The sequence below is a fragment of the Plectropomus leopardus genome, chromosome 8, assembly GCF_026936395.1.
Source record: "Plectropomus leopardus strain MGB_pleo_1.0 chromosome 8, ASM2693639v1, whole genome shotgun sequence".
In the NCBI taxonomy this organism is placed as follows: Eukaryota; Metazoa; Chordata; class Actinopteri; order Perciformes; family Serranidae; genus Plectropomus; species Plectropomus leopardus.
This window is the reverse complement of record NC_142183.1, coordinates 33,749,193-33,768,249: the sequence shown is the minus strand read 5'-3', so window position 1 is coordinate 33,768,249 and position 19,057 is coordinate 33,749,193. Positions and strand designations below refer to the sequence as shown.

At 40.2% G+C, this 19,057-nt stretch overlaps 1 protein-coding gene across 1 annotated transcript in view; it reads left to right on the top strand.

The window, feature by feature from the left end:
- Positions 1–15,387, top strand: part of gfra3 (GDNF family receptor alpha 3) — a 79,885-nt gene extending 64,498 nt beyond the window's left edge. The window contains exon 8 of the mRNA XM_042492760.2: positions 1,014–15,387. Coding sequence (XP_042348694.1) covers positions 1,014–1,229 — 216 coding nt within the window. The 3' untranslated portion in view covers positions 1,230–15,387. The remainder of the gene's footprint in view (positions 1–1,013) is intronic.
- Positions 15,388–19,057: the final 3,670 nt, after the last annotated feature.

Genomic DNA, 19,057 nt, shown 5'->3' with positions numbered 1-19,057 from the left:
ATTTTAGTGGTCCTAAAAAATGGCTGCACACCATGCATCATACGGGATGAGCTGATTGAAACTTGCTTGATTGAAGCTTGTTTGTTCTTTTAAAGTGCTTCAATGCCGTCTCAAGAGAGATGACTTCCCCTTTCACCACTGCTTGACTGAATTAATTTCTTTCTTCTTTCTTTCAATAAATGCTCATTTTCAATTCAGATTAGGTCATATGTATTCAGTTTGATCAAATCAGTCGAACAATTTAAAATTATAATATAAAAATGAGAATTACAAATTTCTTTTTCCTTGTTTTTCATTTAAATTTTTATTAGAATCAAAATTGGTGCACATCATACAGCACAGCATACCTTCATTATATTTTTCTGTCTGTTTTTTTACAATAAAGTGGGAGAGAGGTCAAATAAAATCAAAAATAAATCAGAAGCGTATGTTGAAAAATTGTATACATGCGATGTGTGTTTTCTTATGATGAGAAGAAACAATCAAACAATAAAAAGAAAGAACAGAGGGAGAGAGTGAGAAAAAAAACAAAAACAAACAAACAAACAACAACAAAAAATGTAATCAAAAACTAAAGAAATTAATAAAATCTAAAACAATAATAATTTTAAAGAAGGTCTGGCTGCATACATGTATAACAACAGAAACAACAGAATTACAAATAAACTATTAACAGTTAACACTTGAGTGTCTCAATGAAAACTTAGAGGAAGCGATGCCTAAATATACCAATTTCGAACCAACTTCCTGATGCACCTGTCTGAAGGTCGCGGCATGAAATTTTGGATCTTAACATTAAAGTTCAATATTCTTTTCAAAGCTATTTATTACAAATTTTGAGTTACCAAAATAGGCACAAGTATTCACCCCAAAAAAATTCAGATAAATCAACCTTATCTGAGAACATTTCCTAATGCAGTGGGGTGCTTGTATCTGCTATTTGTTTTTAGAATTGTGAAAATGTCTAAAAAGAGGAATGTGCCAACAGTTTTTCACTGTCTCCTCCCTGTCAGGTGGTGGAGAGTGAGGAAGAGGAAGAGCTGACGCAAACGGAGGAGGAGACCGATGAAGGTGGCCAGTTTGACGTCATCCCGCTGTACTCCGAGAAGGCCACCGTCTCCAACCTGGGCTCCTCTGGGACAGGTGGGGCTGCATCCCTCAACACTGGCCCTCCTAAAGTCATACTACTGCTCCTCCTGCTCCTGTCTGCCTCCCTCAGCTGGGGCTAGAACAGAGGAGTTAGAGAAGACACACACACACACACACACACACACGCACACATACATGCACCATGCACACTCACATATGATGGACCTGCCAACAGTCCTGGACTGATCGCTGTAAAAATCCTAGGAAACATAGTGAAGAAATGGACTTCACGTTTGTCAGTAGCATCCCCTCGATTCCTCACTTTACTCCTTGCTTCCTTCCTTCCCTCTTTTGAAAACGGCACTTTGTTTAACAAGGTCGGACAGCAGCTGCAGAGGCATAATAAAGTCCTGGGAGCACAAAAGGCAGAGCTGTGGTAGGTGTTCATGAGTAGCCGTCAACATATTAGCATAATGCTGGTCCTTAACCCTTTGAAACATGAGCATATTGTCTTGATTTCTTTTACAAAACATGGGAGGAAGGCAATAATCAATACAATAAGAAATGACCCAAGTATTAGCAAAAGAAAACTTAGTTAAAAAGTACAAGAAAAATTGCTGAAAATTATTTTAAAACAAGAAAAAACAAGGAAATGACATGAAAAGTGCTTAAAATTATAATAACTCTGTAACATCCTTATAATTATCACCATTATAAATATATATTTTCCCTAGCTTTTTTAGCATCTTAAAAAATAATTTTCTAAATCTACTAATTTCTTGCAATTTGTGGAACAACTCTTGCAAACTTGCTCATTGCCTTTTCCCCATGTTTTAAAAGAAACCTGTGCAAATTGGTTTGATTCTTTTTAAAAAATATGGGAAGGAGCAATGAAAGAAGGAATAACCAAAAAAATAGCAAGAAATTAGTGAAAATGAAATGAAAGGAATTAAAACAAGAAAAGCAAACAAGGAAATGATGTGGAATAAGTGCAAGATAATTTTGAATATGTAATTATGATAAATGGAAATATAATTTTCCCTAGTTTTTTTTTTTTCGCTTATTAACATGTTATTTTCGTGTAACTTTTTAACAATTTCTTGCAATTTTTGGGCAATTTTTGTTAAGATTGTTGAAAGAAATCATGCCAGTTTGCTCATGTATCAAAAGGTTAACACAATACAAATAGGCAGTGTATTTCATGTTTTTTGGACTCAGAGCAGATGATGGGCCAGTAAAGAGCATAAACGGTGTTTTAGCAGATTGGGTGTGTGGATGTGAACACACGTTCAGAAAAACAGCAGCTGCTGTTGGACCTTGTTATTTTTTTGTCTTGTCTATTTGTTTTTTTGAAGTCATTGACAGATGATGATTTGTCCCACTGGTTGCGACTCACCTGTCTCCGGGTCATCCTAACAATGACTGAAGGGGGAAGAGGCGTTGATATACGACGCATCAGTCTAACTTTATCACGGTGATGAATGGAGTGATCCTCTTCTCCCTGCCGCCGTCCCTATTCTACAGCCATGCTGAATGACAAATTACACACTTGTCTCTCATTGTTTAATGAACATCAAGTGCCAAGTGTGTGATGTGTGTGTTTGTGCGCAAGTGTGCGTGTGGGGATCAGGCAAGCGAGATTGCAAAGAAAATTGGGGTAAAGCTTTTTGTTATAATTTGAGACTTGCACTTCATCGTTCCCACCCACGTCAGCAGAGCCACACATAACCGCACGCGCTCACACACACGCACATGCATTTGCACACATACTGCCTGCCACGTATTGAGCCGATGCAGCTCTTTCTTGCTTTATTGCTCTATCCCCGTCCCCATCTCCCATCCCCGGTGACTCAGGACCGGGACCCGAGCTGCCACAGGCACCGATATGAATAAAGCCGTCATAATAAAAACAACGCACCAGAAACAATATGAGCTCTAAAACGGCAGAACAAATCAAATAGCTCCCCAGCAGGCGCAAAACACACGCTACTTCTAACACCAACACAGACACAAAATGAGAGTTGGAGAGGGAGCAGAAGAGATAGATGTATGGAGGAGAAATTAGGGGAAAAAAATAAGGCCAAGTCCCCGTGTGGTCTTTGTGCGTTTGATGTTTTACTTGTTTTTAGTTGGGAGGCTAATAATCAGTCCCTGACAACATCTCTTTATCATCTGACAGATTCCTGGGGGGTGGAGTGTGTATGTGAATGTGTGTGTGTGTGTGTGTGTGTGTGTGTGTGTGAGTGTGTGTGTGTGTGTGTGTGTGTGTGTGTGTGTGTGAGTGTGTGTGTGTGTTGGGGTGGGGAGGTGGGGGTACCAGGCAGTGATAGAAATAGTGTGCTATAGCGAGAACAGAAAAGACCCTGGAGCACAAACATAGCAGAGAGAATCGCCGGCTCTTGATTTTCTATGTCTTATAAATCTTTTGCTGACACTAATTTTTTTTCCTCTCTCTCTCTCTCTCTGTTCCGTTCCTTTTTCTTGGAACGTGTAAAATCAACTTCCATCTGCAGGGGCGCAAGTGATGGTGGAGGGCACAGAGACAGAGGAGGGAAAGATGGGAAAGGGGGGAATGGAAAGAAAGGGAGAGAACAAAGGAAGAGAGGAGAGGAGAAAACAGGGAAACTCAAAAAAAGGAAAGCAAGGAGAGGATAGAAGACAAAAAAAGCAGGGGGAGGAAGAAAGATGGAGAGAATGCAGCAAGTAGAATATGTGTGAAGAAAGAATCAGAAGAAAAAGAGAGCAAGAAAAGACAGACAGAAGAAAGGCAGATCAAAAATAAGGAAAGTAAGGAGAGGATAGGAGACAGAAAAAGAAACAAAAAGGAGGAAGAGAAGGAAAAAAGGAGAGAAACAAAACACAGGAAGGAGAGGCAGGTGAAAGAAGAAAGAAAAGGAGTTAGCCTGCAAGAAATGACAGCGACAAAAAGAAAAGGAATAAAAAGAGTGCAGGAAAGGACTGAGAAAGAGAAGAGGCAGAAACCAAACTAAAGAAAGCAAAGGAGAGGATAGGAGACAAAAAGAGAGAACAAAACAGAAGGAGAGGAGGGAAAGATGAGAGGAATAGAATACAGCAAGGAGGGGTGGATGAAAGGAGAGACAAGGAGGAAAAAGAGTGCACTAAGACAGAAGAGAAACAGAAATAAAAAGGGTAAAAGCAACAAAAACAGTGGAAATGTAGGAGAAAAGAAAAGGCAGAACTGAGAAGGAAGGAGGAAGAGGAGCTTTGCTTTGTGAAGCCACAGAGGAAACACACAGCGACGGGAATGAAAGGATGAGGAGAGAGACAGAGAGAGAGGTGACAGGTCTACCTTGTACTTTGACCTCTCTTTCCCTTTCCTCAGGCGTGCAGCATGCCGCTGCTGAGAAATTCACACACACACACACACACACACACACACACACACACACACGCAAACACACGATCTCAAAGGCCTTTCCGCCTGAACACACCCCTCAGACAAAGCGTCTGTCAATCAGCGCAGCAGCGATAAGAGACGGAGTAAAGCTCTGTCGGCTCACCTGAGACATTTCTTTAAACATTTAGCAGCCTCAACAGTAAATAGTGTTGCTCTGTGAGTTTGCCGAAGTATTAACTAAGAGACATAAACAGCAATCAGGCGCTGTCATCTAACAGAAGATACTGATTACAATGGTTCGCAGTAATGACTGCAAATGAAGTGTTTTCATTAAGCTTTACAGGGAATCATCAGAGGGCTCACTCACACAAAAAGCACCTTAAAACATCCGACTAAAGTCATTTGGTGTCAACTTTGAAGGAACAGTGAAAGAGCGAGGTGCAATTCTATATTTTTCTCAATAAATCCCATGCGCATGTGACACACACCAACAATGAATTGATCCTTCTAACAAGCGTGTGTATCAAAGTCTGATATATCTTCTTCCTCTGCGCCATAGAGCTCCATTGTTGTTAAAAACACATCAGTGAGTCACGCTGTTGCACTGGGTGACATGTCCCTTCATTACCATCAACATGCACTGTAGTCTGTAGAAAGGATTTTGCCAATTCACTGAGATAATAGAAAAAATTTCTCATCAGATTTCTCTTCTTTTTTTTTCTCCATCCCTCCAGGATTTTATTGTTTCATGTGATTATTGCAGCCTAAATTACACAAATTTGCAACAGCTTTTGTGGCATTGCTTTTTTTCCCTAATGGACTGCATTGTGAGGACATTGAAATCTGAGAGGAAAGGAAGTTTCAAGTCAGAAAATTGATACATAAGTAGGTCTTCTGATCAGTCTCCAAGGCTGTGTAGTATGCTCAAAACAAGCACAAAGCAAATTTGCTTCTAGTATTAATTGCGCAAATTCAGCCACTTAAGTATTTCTTTGGACTATTTCAGAATTTGCATATATTTGCTAACAATTGTGCTAACTGACTAGGATAGGCAGCCAATAGCTAATGCTAACTCAGTTTGTAGTAAAGTACAAGAAAAAGCTGGAATCAGTTGTGAACACAGTGAAAATGAGGTTGTTTGATCTGATTTAGCCTTAATTTTTAAAATTTTCACATTGTCCATGGCAGCATATATCACTTTACTCCTCCCATTTTTATCCTTTTTTACAACAGAAGCCCAGCTTAAATTTCTAAGAGCATTTTGCTAAGAAGGAACTCAACAAAAAAGCTTACACAAGTCAGAAATAGAATCACATATTTGCAGAACCTACCATGTTATCATTCGCTTTTCCCTGAGTCCTTTTTTCTTGTTCTGTCTGTACCGTACTGACATTGAGTCAGAGTTTTGGATGCCTACCAATATGCCTGACAATAGTTTCTTCAACTTATGCGGATGCTTGTTTGTGTCTATTGACATCTTTTCATTGACTTTCTGTTATTGGGCTGCTTGAAAAATTTGCTTTGCCTTTGGTCTGAACACACCTCAACAGGCTCCATTGACAAAATGGCTGAGGCATCTGGTTAGAGAGGACTTCTTGGAGGAAAATTTAGAAATGGTTTGATGAGCTTACAACTGGTGCTGTATGTTGGAGATCATACACAGCCTTAGGTTCAGCTCTGTCTGAGAGTTTTTGATGTGGGATCACACCGGTGAGTCTAAATAGGGTTATTTGAACTGGGAAAGGGCAGTGATCAGAATTTAAGACGTTTCAGATATGCTTTGAAATTGAGAGGGTATTTGAAACCAATGTATCCACATACAACTGTTCATAAGATATCTTACAAACCAGCAACACTGCTTATTAGGTTGAGTTTAAGGAAAAGATTCTTGATTGAGCATCGTCATGTACTTAACATGATGTGTTGGCTTTTTCTTATTCACATCTTTCACATTTTGTTGTTATAAACAATAAAAATATTTTTAAGACATTTTTGAAAATGTATTTAAAAGGAAAAACTTTACTCAATACTTTATTGAAGCACTTTTGGCCTCAAGTCTTCTTGTGTATGACACAACAAGCTTTCTACTTGTAGTTTTGGGCATTTTCTTCCATTCCTCTCTGAAGATCCTCTAAAGCTCTGTCAGATTGGATTGGGATTGATGGTGGACAGCCCTTTTCAAGACTCTTTGGAGATGGTTGATTGGGTTCAAGTCAAGGATCTGGCTGAAGGCTATGGACATTTATTGAGTTATCTCAAACCTGCATTGTCTTGGCTCTGAGATTTGGGAGATTGCTCTCTTGGAAGGTGAATCTTCTGCCCAATCTGAAGTCTAAGAATTAATGCCAAACAGTTCAATGCTGGTTTCATCAGACCAGAGACTCCCAGTCTGAGAGTCCTTTAAGGTGCTTTAATTTGTCTTTTATCTAAGAGAGTTTCCCGTCTGGCCATTCTGCTACAAAGCCCAGATTGCTGAAGTTTGGCGGTGATGGGTGTCCCTCTGGAAGTTTCTCTCATCTCCATACATGATCTCTGGAGCTCAGCCACAGTTACCATCAGGTTTCTGGATCTCCTCTCTTGAAGGCACTTCTCCCCTGATTGCTAAATTCAGCCAAGCAGCCAGCTCTGAAGGCCCTTTGCTCATCAGAAGCTTCAATGCAACAGAAATGTTTTTGTAGCCTTCCCAGAACTGTGCATCAACACAATCCTGTCCCTTAGCTCTGCAGGCAGTTCCCTCCACCTCATGGCTGTTTTTTGCTCTGATATACATTGTTAGCTGTGAGACCTTACATAGACTTACGTATCATAACAGTTTGTATGATTGATATCCAAGTACAGCCATATCCATATTAGTGCCCCACAATTGTCTTTATGTCCGCAACGTAAAGTTATGTAATTAACATAAAGTTATGGAGATAAGGTTTACAAGAAGAAGCATGGTAAGGATGTACTTAAAATGATTGAAAGTTTACTCTAAATTTGTTTGGACTTGAATACATATCTTCTGGGAGAAGTTCTGAAAGAAAGTCCTGTGTTTTTGTTAACCATCGACCACTCCAACCTGCCTTCCAACAAGACCACTCAGGACCACTCCCTCCTTTGTTACCATCAGCACATTGGTCAAGTGATCTCAGCCTTCCGAAATATGTGGGTTATGGCCAAATTGCTGGCTCATCCTTCGTGGGATATGTAGGAATTTTGATGCATTACTTTTTGTAGGAAAGCTGTAGAAAAATGCATGACAACAATCTGCATAGACAGGTGTATGCCTTTCCAGTACATGTACAATCGACTGCATTTACCACAAGTGAGCTCCAATAAAGCTGTGGAAACACCTAACAAATGATCAAGAAAAAAGGAAGAGAGATACATTTCCCGTGTCATAGCAATGAGTCTCAATACTTATTTTAATGTGGTATTACAGTTTGTTGTTTTTAATCAATCTGCAAATCCATTCATTTTCATCCGCTTATCTGTGGCTGGGTTGCAGGAGCAGCAGGCTGAGCAAAGTATTCCAGATGTCCCTCTCCCCTCTCCAGCAACACTTTTCAGTGCCTCCTGCGGGTCCCTAAAGCATTCCCAGGTCCGATGAGATACAAAACCTCTAACGGGAAGTGCCTAGGTTGCATCCTGATCAAATGCCCAGACCACTTCAGGTGGCCCCTTTTGATGCGAAGGAGCAGTGGCTCCTAACCCACTCTCTAAGGCACAGTCCCTGGAGGAAACTCATTTCAGCCACTTGTATCCGTGATCTCATTCCTTCAATCACTACCGACAGCTCATGATGAGAGGCAACACATTCTCATCCAAACTCGTCACATGGTGCCATTCTGTCACTAACCTTCTGCGTCTTCTTATGACGTTTTAGGTATCCTTCTGTGTCAACTGTTTACCATGATGCCATTACCATGATGTCAACAAATACACATGGTGGGATGAAGCAGCATGGTTCTTATGTTTACACAACAGCACAAGGCAGCCAACGCATACTTTAACCATGGTTTGGATTAGGCAACAAAGTCATAGATGATTAGCTTTTGTAAAAGTGGCACACGGTAAGGTGTATAAACAATAACACACACATCCACATGGGAAGCAAACTCCAGATTTTCGCATGACAGTCAGTTGTTTGTGGGACTCCCACCCAGCCTAAAAGCGCTCGCGCCCCTTATATAACATGGTTGCTGGCTGCGCTATTACCCGACGCTGTCCTTCAGAGTTTCATGTTCACGCAACCAGTGCCGTCCGGCCGTCCACCGGTGTATGATAACAATGGCAGGGATTTTGTTTGAGTGTGTTCTCATCTGTCACCATACAGCTGCGTTCCAGTTGGATACAGAAGGTTGCTTTTGGCGTCACGCTCATACGCCAAAAGCACTGACAGAGCAGACATATTTGACAAGTTCGGAGACCAGGCTGTCATAAGTGAGAGTTGGGATGTAGATGGACCAATAAATCAAAAGCTTTACTCTCTGGCTCAGCTCCCTCTTTGCCTTTGACGCAACACCTGCATCACTGCAGACGCTGCGCCAAACCACCTATCCATCTCACTCTCTGTTTTACCCTGACTTGTAAACAAGACCTAGAGATACTTGACCTCCTATGCCTGCGGCAGGAACTCTCTCCCAACCCAGAGGTGGCAATCCACTCCTTTCTGGCAGAGAACCGTCTTGAGACTTGGATGAGCTGATTTCAAGGTGCTGAATTTGCAATGTTGTTGAAATTCTGATTTTAACTTAAGGCTGCACATAACAAGTATGACGAATATATAGGGGTCTGACTACTTTCTGAATGTGGCGAATCTACTGGCTGCTGAGCTGTAACAGCAAGGCCATTCTCTTCTTAATTTGACAAAAGCGAGCTGATAGTGTACACAGTTCACAGTAAATGAGCTCAAAAGGCAATGAGCAGTTCTCTGACCTCAGTATTGCTCCCTCATCCATCCTTCTCTGCATTACATAGAATAAGATAGCCAGGTCAGAACCCCTCCAGCACCACCACCGCCTCCAACCCCATAGCAGGGGTTAATTGAGATCAGCAGGGGAGTGAGGGGGGTTGTCTGATTGGCGTGGCCAGGGCGGCGGCCTTTTACCAGAACCCGTTGTTCGTTTTAATTGTTGTCTGGGCTGTTTGTCGTCAGGCCGACACCCGATGGCAGGACGACAAGAGGGATGGACGGAGTAAGGAAGGGAGACAGCGGAGGGAGAGAGAGGAGGGAGTGGACACCAGTGATTTACATTAATATGTACTGAAATAAACAAGCAGAGAAGCCATGCGTTAAATCAACTGAGAGAGAGAGAGAGAGAGAGAGAGAGAGAGAGAGAGAGAGAGAGAGAGCCTCCAGGGTGAGAGAGGAACACAGAAGGATGTATGTGTGTGTGTGTGTGTGTGTGTGTGTGTGTGTGTGTGTGTGTGCTCGGAAAGAAGCATTCTTTTTATTGTTCTATTGCCGTGCAATAGATTTACATGCACGGAAGCACGCACACGCTCACACACACCATGTCAGATTTGAGCGTCTAGTGTGTCTGCTTTCTCTCTCCAGTATTTTAGTATTCTAATCCATCATTGGCCTGACATGGGGATGCTGTCTCTCTCCTTTCTTTCTCCGCCTATGTCTCTCTCCATGCTACTGCACATACACGGCATCCAAACGGAAGATAAAGGCAGAGCAGGGGGAAAAACAAACTCCACAGCAGGGAGAGCTTTATCCAGAGAGATAAAGCGGCAGAATAAAGCGGTGACGGAGAGATACAGAGGAAGTTGAAGAGATGGAAAGAGAGGTGGGGAGGGGGGTGGGGGGTGAACGCAGGAAGGAGCAGAAGAAGAAAATGAGGAGGAGAAAGGGGGTGAAAATGTGAGTGGGAAAAGTGGGGAAATTAAGGCAGGGAGAAGAGGAGGGTGAGAGGTTGCCGGGGCAAGAGAGCAAGAGATAGAGACGGAGAGAGAGATGTGTGTGTGTGTGTGTGTGTGTGTGTGTGTGTGTGTGTGTGTTGCAGTGTGTCACGGCTGAAGCCTGAACCTCCCTGCTCCATTTCACACTCTGTAGGTCCTGACGCATCGGCACTCAAATACACACAAACACACAGCCGCACACACAGCCTCTGTCCCTCTTTTTCCGATTTCTAATTCACACACACTCTGCGCATGCACACACACTCATTCGCTGCCATTTCTCAGTCATGCATGCAGATAAACAAAGATGCACAAACACATAGTCACAGTGGCTAAACTGAAATTCCTGCAGCTTTTGCCTTTGACTCTCTCTGCTGCTTGGATCCCTGCTTTCAGTCTATTACACCAAATATTATAAAAGCAGAGTTCCCCCTGAATCATATTAATGCTGCTTTTTAAAACTGCTTTGGTGATGGAGAATCTACTTAAATGCTTCATCCCAGAACTGCTCTCCTGCACTAGTGACCAACTTTGTTACATTTAGGAATCTGTCAGCTGACATCACAATACAACAGCATGTACTGAGAGGAGACTGTATGAAAATGAACTTCAAGTTGTGTCTATGCATTCAGATGGTTTTGGGGGGTTTTGCTCATGTTTATTATATTTATATTGTTTCTGAGATTCCAGCATTCACCTTACCACAATCCAGAGGAATAGACCAAATCACCATGACAATCACTTCTGGGTAGACAACTGGCAATTGATATCAGTTGCTGAGATGTGAAATTGACAGACTTGTTTATTTCTGGTGTAATTTTCACCTCAAGGTAAGGTTCATACAAAAACAGTTCATAAAATATCCTACAAATCAGTGCCCCACAAATAACAATATGTCCTTACTGTTAAGTTATGGAGGTTAGTTTTAGGCAAGTTGTTATATTAAAAAAAAGTGAGGATGTAGCTTAAAATAACTCAAAGTCCAATCAAAGTTCACAGGGCTCTGAACACTGGTCTCCTGGGGGCGTATTTGCATTTCCTAGGATCGCAAAGGAGTGGCCCATGTTACTCTGCCTCTGATCAGCTTACCCTGACATACTTACCTTAACCCTAACCAGTACCACTCCTCTTGCCTAAACCTTACCGATACAACCAAACTCTATCAGAGGGTGATTAGTGGGCGTCATATACACAAATTTTGGTGCATCACTTTTTATAGGAAAACATAGGAATATTTCGTGAAAACAGCCATAATTCTAAAGTATAAAGATGTAAGTTAATGGCCTATCCAATGTTTCTGCTGTGCCCATTTAATGTACTGTGTTGCTTTACTTATGTCTTTGATTAACCAAATCTCCTGGCACATAAGCTATGCAATGCAATGTCACTGTTGTGGACTGGGGCCACACCAAAGCATATTTCAATCCCCCCACCCCCCAAAAAAAATCAGTATCAGCATAAGTTTATGCCATATTTGGAGTATTTTTTTTATTTTATTTATTTCATACTAATCAATCGTGGCAGTGGTAGACCAGCAACTCCCACGCTGTGCAAAGTAAAATTACTTATAACATTCCCCGGTCAGAGAGAGCTGTCCAACGGTGACGTAAAGCAGTAAAAACAATCAGTAATAATATAACATAAACTATAAAATAAACTTCTTGGGGGACTTTTTTTTTTTAGGCGACTAAAAACTAACCAACAAGGGGAACGTTTGCTCTGCACAGTTTGACGGTTTTCTACCCAAAATTTGTTGCAAATAAAAACATTGTGATACGGTCTATAGATTTTGGCATTGAAGAATTACATTTTAAAGATTATTTTGGATCATCATCAGACCTTTGCAGTAATAGTTCCTATGAAACCATGAGGAAAAAAAGAAACAACTTTTTGGGTTTTTTCATAACAACAATACTTTTAGTGTATTATTCTTGAAATGTCAGCTATCTTTGCTCACAGTGACTTTAATACCCTATTATTTACTTATTTATTTGAGTCATTTTGGTGAACTTTGATATCTAATGTTTCAGATTATTTTATTTTACCATTATATGTGAAGAAGCTGTTTGACATTTTAATCTATTGCTTTCTTTTGGACATGTTATTAATTTCCCATTTGTGTCCCAGGTTACATGTTTACCCTAGTTTAGTATAACAACTGGAAGCAGGGGAATATTTGACTTCATCAAAAGATCAAAAAACAACACATAACTCATTCGTTATCAAATGTCGAATTTATAGAATTTTGGAATGTAATTTGACCAACCACAACATCTCATATGTACTGTCCTCGTCATAGAGGGACCTATCTGGAATTGGGATAGAATATTATGTTTCTCACAGCTGCTTCACGGTATGTGTATTGAATTTTGCCCAGTGATAATACAGTTAGGTATGCAGGGTTTGGGAGCGTATGGAATATTTACTGGTACTGAATTAATCAACTGGATCGTTTTAACAACAGGGTGCATTGATTTGATTGATTTATTTTAATATGAAATGTAAAAAAAGACCGACAAAGTTGTTCTGAAGTGTGTTTCTATGAAGTTTTTACCTATTGAAGGGAGCTGGCTGTAGAGAAAAAACAAAAAATAGACCAGCTGTGTAGAAATAGAGAGAATCTGTAGCTATGCAGAGAAACTGTATACTGCTGTGCTAAATAAGCAGTCATTTTCAAAGATTACATGATGAGCTGGTTCATGTTAAAAAGACAGCTTTGGAGGTGTTGCAAGGTTTTTTTTTATAATGTCCATTAAAGTTAGCTATTTTCCCCAGCTTCGTCTTCACGCTAAGCTTGACTAAACCCTGTACAACCTGCTGTATCTGAATTTAGACCGTCATGGGGCTTTACTTAAAGTCATGCTGGTCAGATGGACTAAGACTGTTTGACTTTTGCTTAGCAGTGGTCACTTCAGCCCTAAGAACCAGTTATGGGATAATGGTATATGCCAACATTGTCGTTCTCGTTCTCGCCACAAGTCGTCACATATCGCCGCATCTACATATTGTGTGCTAGGATGCCTACTGGCATGTCCACAAAAGTACATGGTAAGTGGTTATGTTTAAAAGATAAGTTATCATGGTTTGGCAATATCTGGCTTTTGATGTTGGTGGTTTGCACTAAAAACACTAAAAAAGTGGAGGTATTTGATGACTTTGGAATGAAAACAGGCTTTAATTGCTGAAATGTAATTAATTTCCCAGACTTATATGTGAACATTTCAGCTGTTCAGTTAGTGTTTTAACAGGGCTGTACTGAATAGTCTGAGGCTTCGCATTTATAAATCAACATTCAAGTGACAAAAACACGGCAATTCTTATTAATGAGGGATTATACACTAAAGAAAACATAGTTAGGAATATTAGGTACCATTTCTGCTAAAATATTCCCCTAATTCCCACACACTTGACCTGTAAGCCTTTGAGACCTGAGCAAAATGGCTTTATTTCTTAAAAAAAACAAAAATCAAAAACATGGAAAGAAGACAATGAGCAACTTAAGAAGAAATGGCCTAAAAATTTGCAAGAAATTAGAAAAAACTATGAACAATTAATTTTTTTTCATGCAGCCCGATTTCTTGCCAAGTTGCACAATGCCTTTGTTTTTAAAAGAAATAAAATCAATTTTGTCAGGTCCCAAAGTTTTAAAGGATTATGTATTTATTTTATGGTAGTGATGTGCTAAAATATGACATCAGACATTGAAAACTACCTGTTAAAACACAGATAATATTCAGTACAGCCCTGGTATTTTACTGTCATTCTTGCACGCTCAGCATGGATCATGTCTTTATAATTAAACATCTTGTGGATGGATTGTTTGGGACTTCCTGGTGCTCCCTTTAGGACCCCCTCTGGATCCCCCCGTGCACTCCTGGGACTTCCTGGACTCTCTGAGAACCTCTTTCCCTTCACATGAAAAGATGTTTCCGACGTGTTCCCACAAAGCGTTTTCAGTCTCTCGCTGAATGTTTTTTTCCCCAGCCGACACAGATGCACAAGCTTGTCACCGTCTGCATGCGTCACCATGGTTACCTCGGTCTCACCTAGGTTGCTGCACCCTGGGTGATCCCAAAAGGTAAATGGAGCTGAATAATCTTCAGGAGTCTTTTCAATACACTAACACCTGGCGAGGGCGCGGCGGCCATTTTGATGCTTCTTTTCCCCCTGATTGACTGAGCCCCTTCACCCCCCCTCCTCCCCCTACCTCTTATCCCGGCAGGTGCCTGGCTGAATGGGACATCATCGCCATGGAGATTGAGGCGATGACACTCACACGCACACACACACACACACACACACACATACACACAGACTAGGAAATGAGACTGGCTTTCCTGAGCGAGCGGCTGCGCTGTCTGACTCAATGAAAAGTTGTCTCTCTAAAGGGAAGACAGCCGCGCGGATTGAGCTGTCACTTGAAGGGAACTCTGCTCTGCTCTTTTCATCCCTCCATGTGGAAACGGACGGATCTCTCTTTTCTCTTTCATTCTGTCAAATGTAAACCTTTCCTTTGGGTAATTCCAAACTAAAGCCCAGGAGACAAGCAGGTGGAGATAAATGTACTCCATTTAAAGAACACTGACCGAGGCTAAAAACACTCCCTCACGTCCCCCAGCCCTCACACACTTCCTGTCTAAAGCATGTCCGTGTACAGTGCCAGAGTGAGGGAGTCACATCACCACGGGGCTTTTCCCGCTTTCTCCCATTCTAAGTGTGTGATCCATCCTCCTTTGGTCCTGTGCTTTCTGCCTGTTGGTGAAACTTTAACTGTTTCTTAGGCACTTGACTCTCTTGCACATGAATTTAAAAAAAATAATTAATAGAGATCGGTGGTCGATTGGTTTAAAACTGTGTTGGTGATAAACTCTGTATCTCTGGGGCAGCATATACAGTATGTGGCCCTGCATTAAATATTTCTATTTCTGATCATTCGTTAACATTTTTGCCCTGCTGAATGTGCCCCCAGAGGGGATATGAAACACTCCATACCTCTGCTGTCTTCACCTGTGAATATTAAAATAAATGTTCAAGCTGACATTTCCTTACCTTGACTTTCAGTGTGTCTGTTCTTCTCCAGTGACCTCTTGTCAATTTTGCTGTGCGGATTTACATATCTTTCATCTTGTTTTGGCTTCATAATCAAGAACATTGGATTAAAAAGCAACTGTGAGGTTTAAGTGTCAATTTAGCTTGAATTGATGCTCTTCACACCCATATCCATCAGTATGTTTCCATGCAAAGTTAAGAGGAGCTGCAGTTACAGCTTGATAACACCATTTAATTGGACAGCTATCCAATATGTTAAGTACGACACTGCCATGGTAGGAGTTAATATCCCCATTTTCAGCTAGTTGCTATTTGACCTTCTTTCGGTTTACCTATTAAGTCACATAGCAAACAAGCTAGCATGTGACAAACAGGCTGCATGTGTGGTTCTAGCTCTAGTCAATTCAAATCAAGTCAATTTTATTTATAAAGTCCATTATCACAAATCACAGTTTGCCTCAGAGGACTTTACAGCATATGACACCCCTCTGTCCTTAGACCCTTACATAGACTAAGGAAAAACTCCCCCCAAAAAAACCCTACAACAAATTTATAGAAACCTCAGGAAGAGCAGCTGAGGAGTGATTCCTCTTCCAGGATGGACAGATGGCAACAGGTGTCGTTAAAAACGTTTAAATAAAACAAAACAATTTTCTTCCCTTCTTCTTCATCTTCTTTTGTTTTTCCCAGCTTTCTTCTACAAATTTATGCTGTTCGACTTCCAGGTTAAAGCCCAGTGTGAGGACAGAATGTCTGGATTAGGTTCGATTTAGGGGTATACACGAAGGAGTTAATCGACCCCAAACACATTATCTAGGTGTATTAGTCCGAGTTCGAGAAATCTGACGTGGTACGGTTCCAGTTTCCAGATTAACGTGTTTGAATGTATTTTCAAAGTAAAGTTTTAGTTGGACTGACACAATAATTCGACTTTTTCGATCATAAAATCTGACTGTGTGTAATAAGTGAAGCTCTTTCTACAGAGCACCCCCCACCCCTCCACCCCCACACTCACAGGTGTTTTGTTTCAATGTTTCTTGAGTCACAAAGAAGCTTATCAGAAGGTGTAAAGATAATGCTGTAAAACTGGACTTTCTAATGCCTCTGTACCTGCGATAGCCATGGCTGGAGGTATTATTTTTTCAGGTTGTCAGTCCATCCTGTTCTTGTGTCTAGCAATATTTCAAGAATGCCTTGAAGGAATTCCTTCAAATGTAACACCAATGTTCACTTTGAGTTAATGATGAATTGATTTGATTTGGTCAGAGATCAAGGTCACAGTGATCTTGTCTGTCTTATTCTAATTAACCTAAAGGATTTTTAAAAAAATTTGGTACAAACGTACACTTTGAGTCATTGATTTACTGCTTAAAATTATTTGGTCAACATTCAAAGTCATTGTGACCCCACATATCACATTCTCATGAACAAAATATTTTAAAAACACCTTGAGGGAATTTCCATCCAGAGTCAACAATTAGCTTATCAGATTTTGGTGGTCAAAGGGTCAAGGTCACTGTGGCCTTATGACCATCTCACTCTCATTAACCAAATATCTCAAGAAGGCCTTGAGGGAGTTTCCTCCAATTTGGCACACACATCCATGTGGATTTAAGAATGACGTGATTGGTATTTGAAGGTCATATGTCAAAGGTCAAGGTCACTGTGATTGTGGCCATAAGTCAAAATTCATACACTAATTATGAAAAAAAAATCTAATGCAATATATATAAGTTGTGTGTGAAGTATCATTGTTTTCACAGACATGGATGTAATAGTAAAAGTGCAACTTGAGCAGTTTGCATACAAACACAAGGCTGAAATTCTAGTTAATGCATTATTTGACAAATGTCAGTCTAAAATGCCAATTACGCCCACAGTGTTAGACAGGAAAACAAACTTTAATGTCTAAATGAAAGCAAACGTGAAAAAATGTTGTAGACTACAGAATTATTGCGTGGGTTTAAAAGCGAGACCCTACTTCAACAATGGTGGCTTTATTTACCTCTGCCCACTCTCTCAGATTAATCTGTACAAAAAACATCCTGTCTGTCCTGATACGAGTAAATATAAAGGTATAATAATGGGCAGAGTAATGGTCCTTCACACACAGCTTGGTTTTATGGGCAAACAGAAGTTTTTTGACTGACTTCAGTCCATCTGAGCACCTGTTTCACTGAGGGCAGAAATATAATAGCCTGCTGATGTCTATGGATCATAAACTGCATTCACATTCTACAAAAAAGTATTAATCAGAATCAGTTTTATTTGTCACTTCCATAAGACACACTAGGAGCAAAAAAAAAAAAACATTTTCCACAGCTCAGCGTCAGACTATGATGATGATCCAACTATTATGCCTGCCTTAAATTTGGGGATTATGAATAAGGAAGTCTGTTTATCAGACGTGATTAACAAACCAGTACTCATTCCAGATCTTCAAGTGCACACAAATTGTCATAAGCATAAAACAAAACATGTAACACATGGTTAACCCCTCTTAAATTTGGGCAAACTGGCTTGATTTCTTTCAAAAACATGGGAAGAATGGAACTGAGCAACAAAAGAAATTACCCAAAAAAACAGCAAGAAACTTAGGAAACATACAAGAAAATAATTGCATAATTAGAATGAAGACAAACAAAAAATGTGAAAGTGAAGCAAAATTTATTAAATTGTTAAAAAAGGAGATGACCTGAAAAATTGTTTATTTTTTCTAATTATAAATAAAGTGCTCCAGACATTTTCCCCTCGCTTTTTGAAAATAATACTCTAAATAAATAAATCTACTACTTTTTGCAGGTTTTGGGGTATTCCTCGCCAAGTAGGTCATTGCTTTATTTTTCCTATGTTTTTGAAATAATTGATATCAATTTGCACTCAGATTCAAAGGTTTAAATATTTGTGAAGGTGAAGCACAAAAAAATTGTGATGTTGATCCAGGTTTCAAAGGGTTAATGTTGTGAAACACTTGCATCTCAGTTTAGGCAAAGCCTGTTTGGTTTGGTTAAGAAAAAAAGTTTGGGGTTAAAATAAGAACATATGTGATGTAACGTGATGTAAACACATCACGTCAGTGTGCAACAACCATACAGAAATTACATAACTACATAATGTTGCATTAAGAAAAATAAATGGCTTTTGGCTTCACACTAGATATGAACAGCAATCTCCTGAGTAAAAGTTGTGTTTTGTTGGACTCGTCCACCTCCCCTCCCTCCCACAATACAGTAACTTTCATATACTTCTCATAATATCAGTAGCTCTCAGTAGCAAGTTTTACCATGGATTGATTTACATTCTCATCAAGCTCCAAGTTATGTTTTTCATTGTTTTCATTATTTAGATTAATTACCTCTTTTATTTTGTTACTCTCCTCTTGTTTCAGATCCCCACTTCTTCCTGCCTTCATGTGTTTCCCTCTTCTGAGATTGTCTGTCCCACCCTGATATGTTTCACCTGTGTCCAATTATCCCAGCCTCTCCTGTGTATTTAGTCAGTGTGCTCTCTGCTCCCTGTGCCACTTTGTCTTTGTACCTTGTACAAAACTTGTGCCAAGTTTTCACAGTGTTGGTGTTCCCGATAGAGCTGTGCTTGTATTTTGACCTTGTCTTTTGCCCAGCCCCTTTGGATTGTTTGCCTGTGTGCCAAACCTTTTTTGAAAGTAAA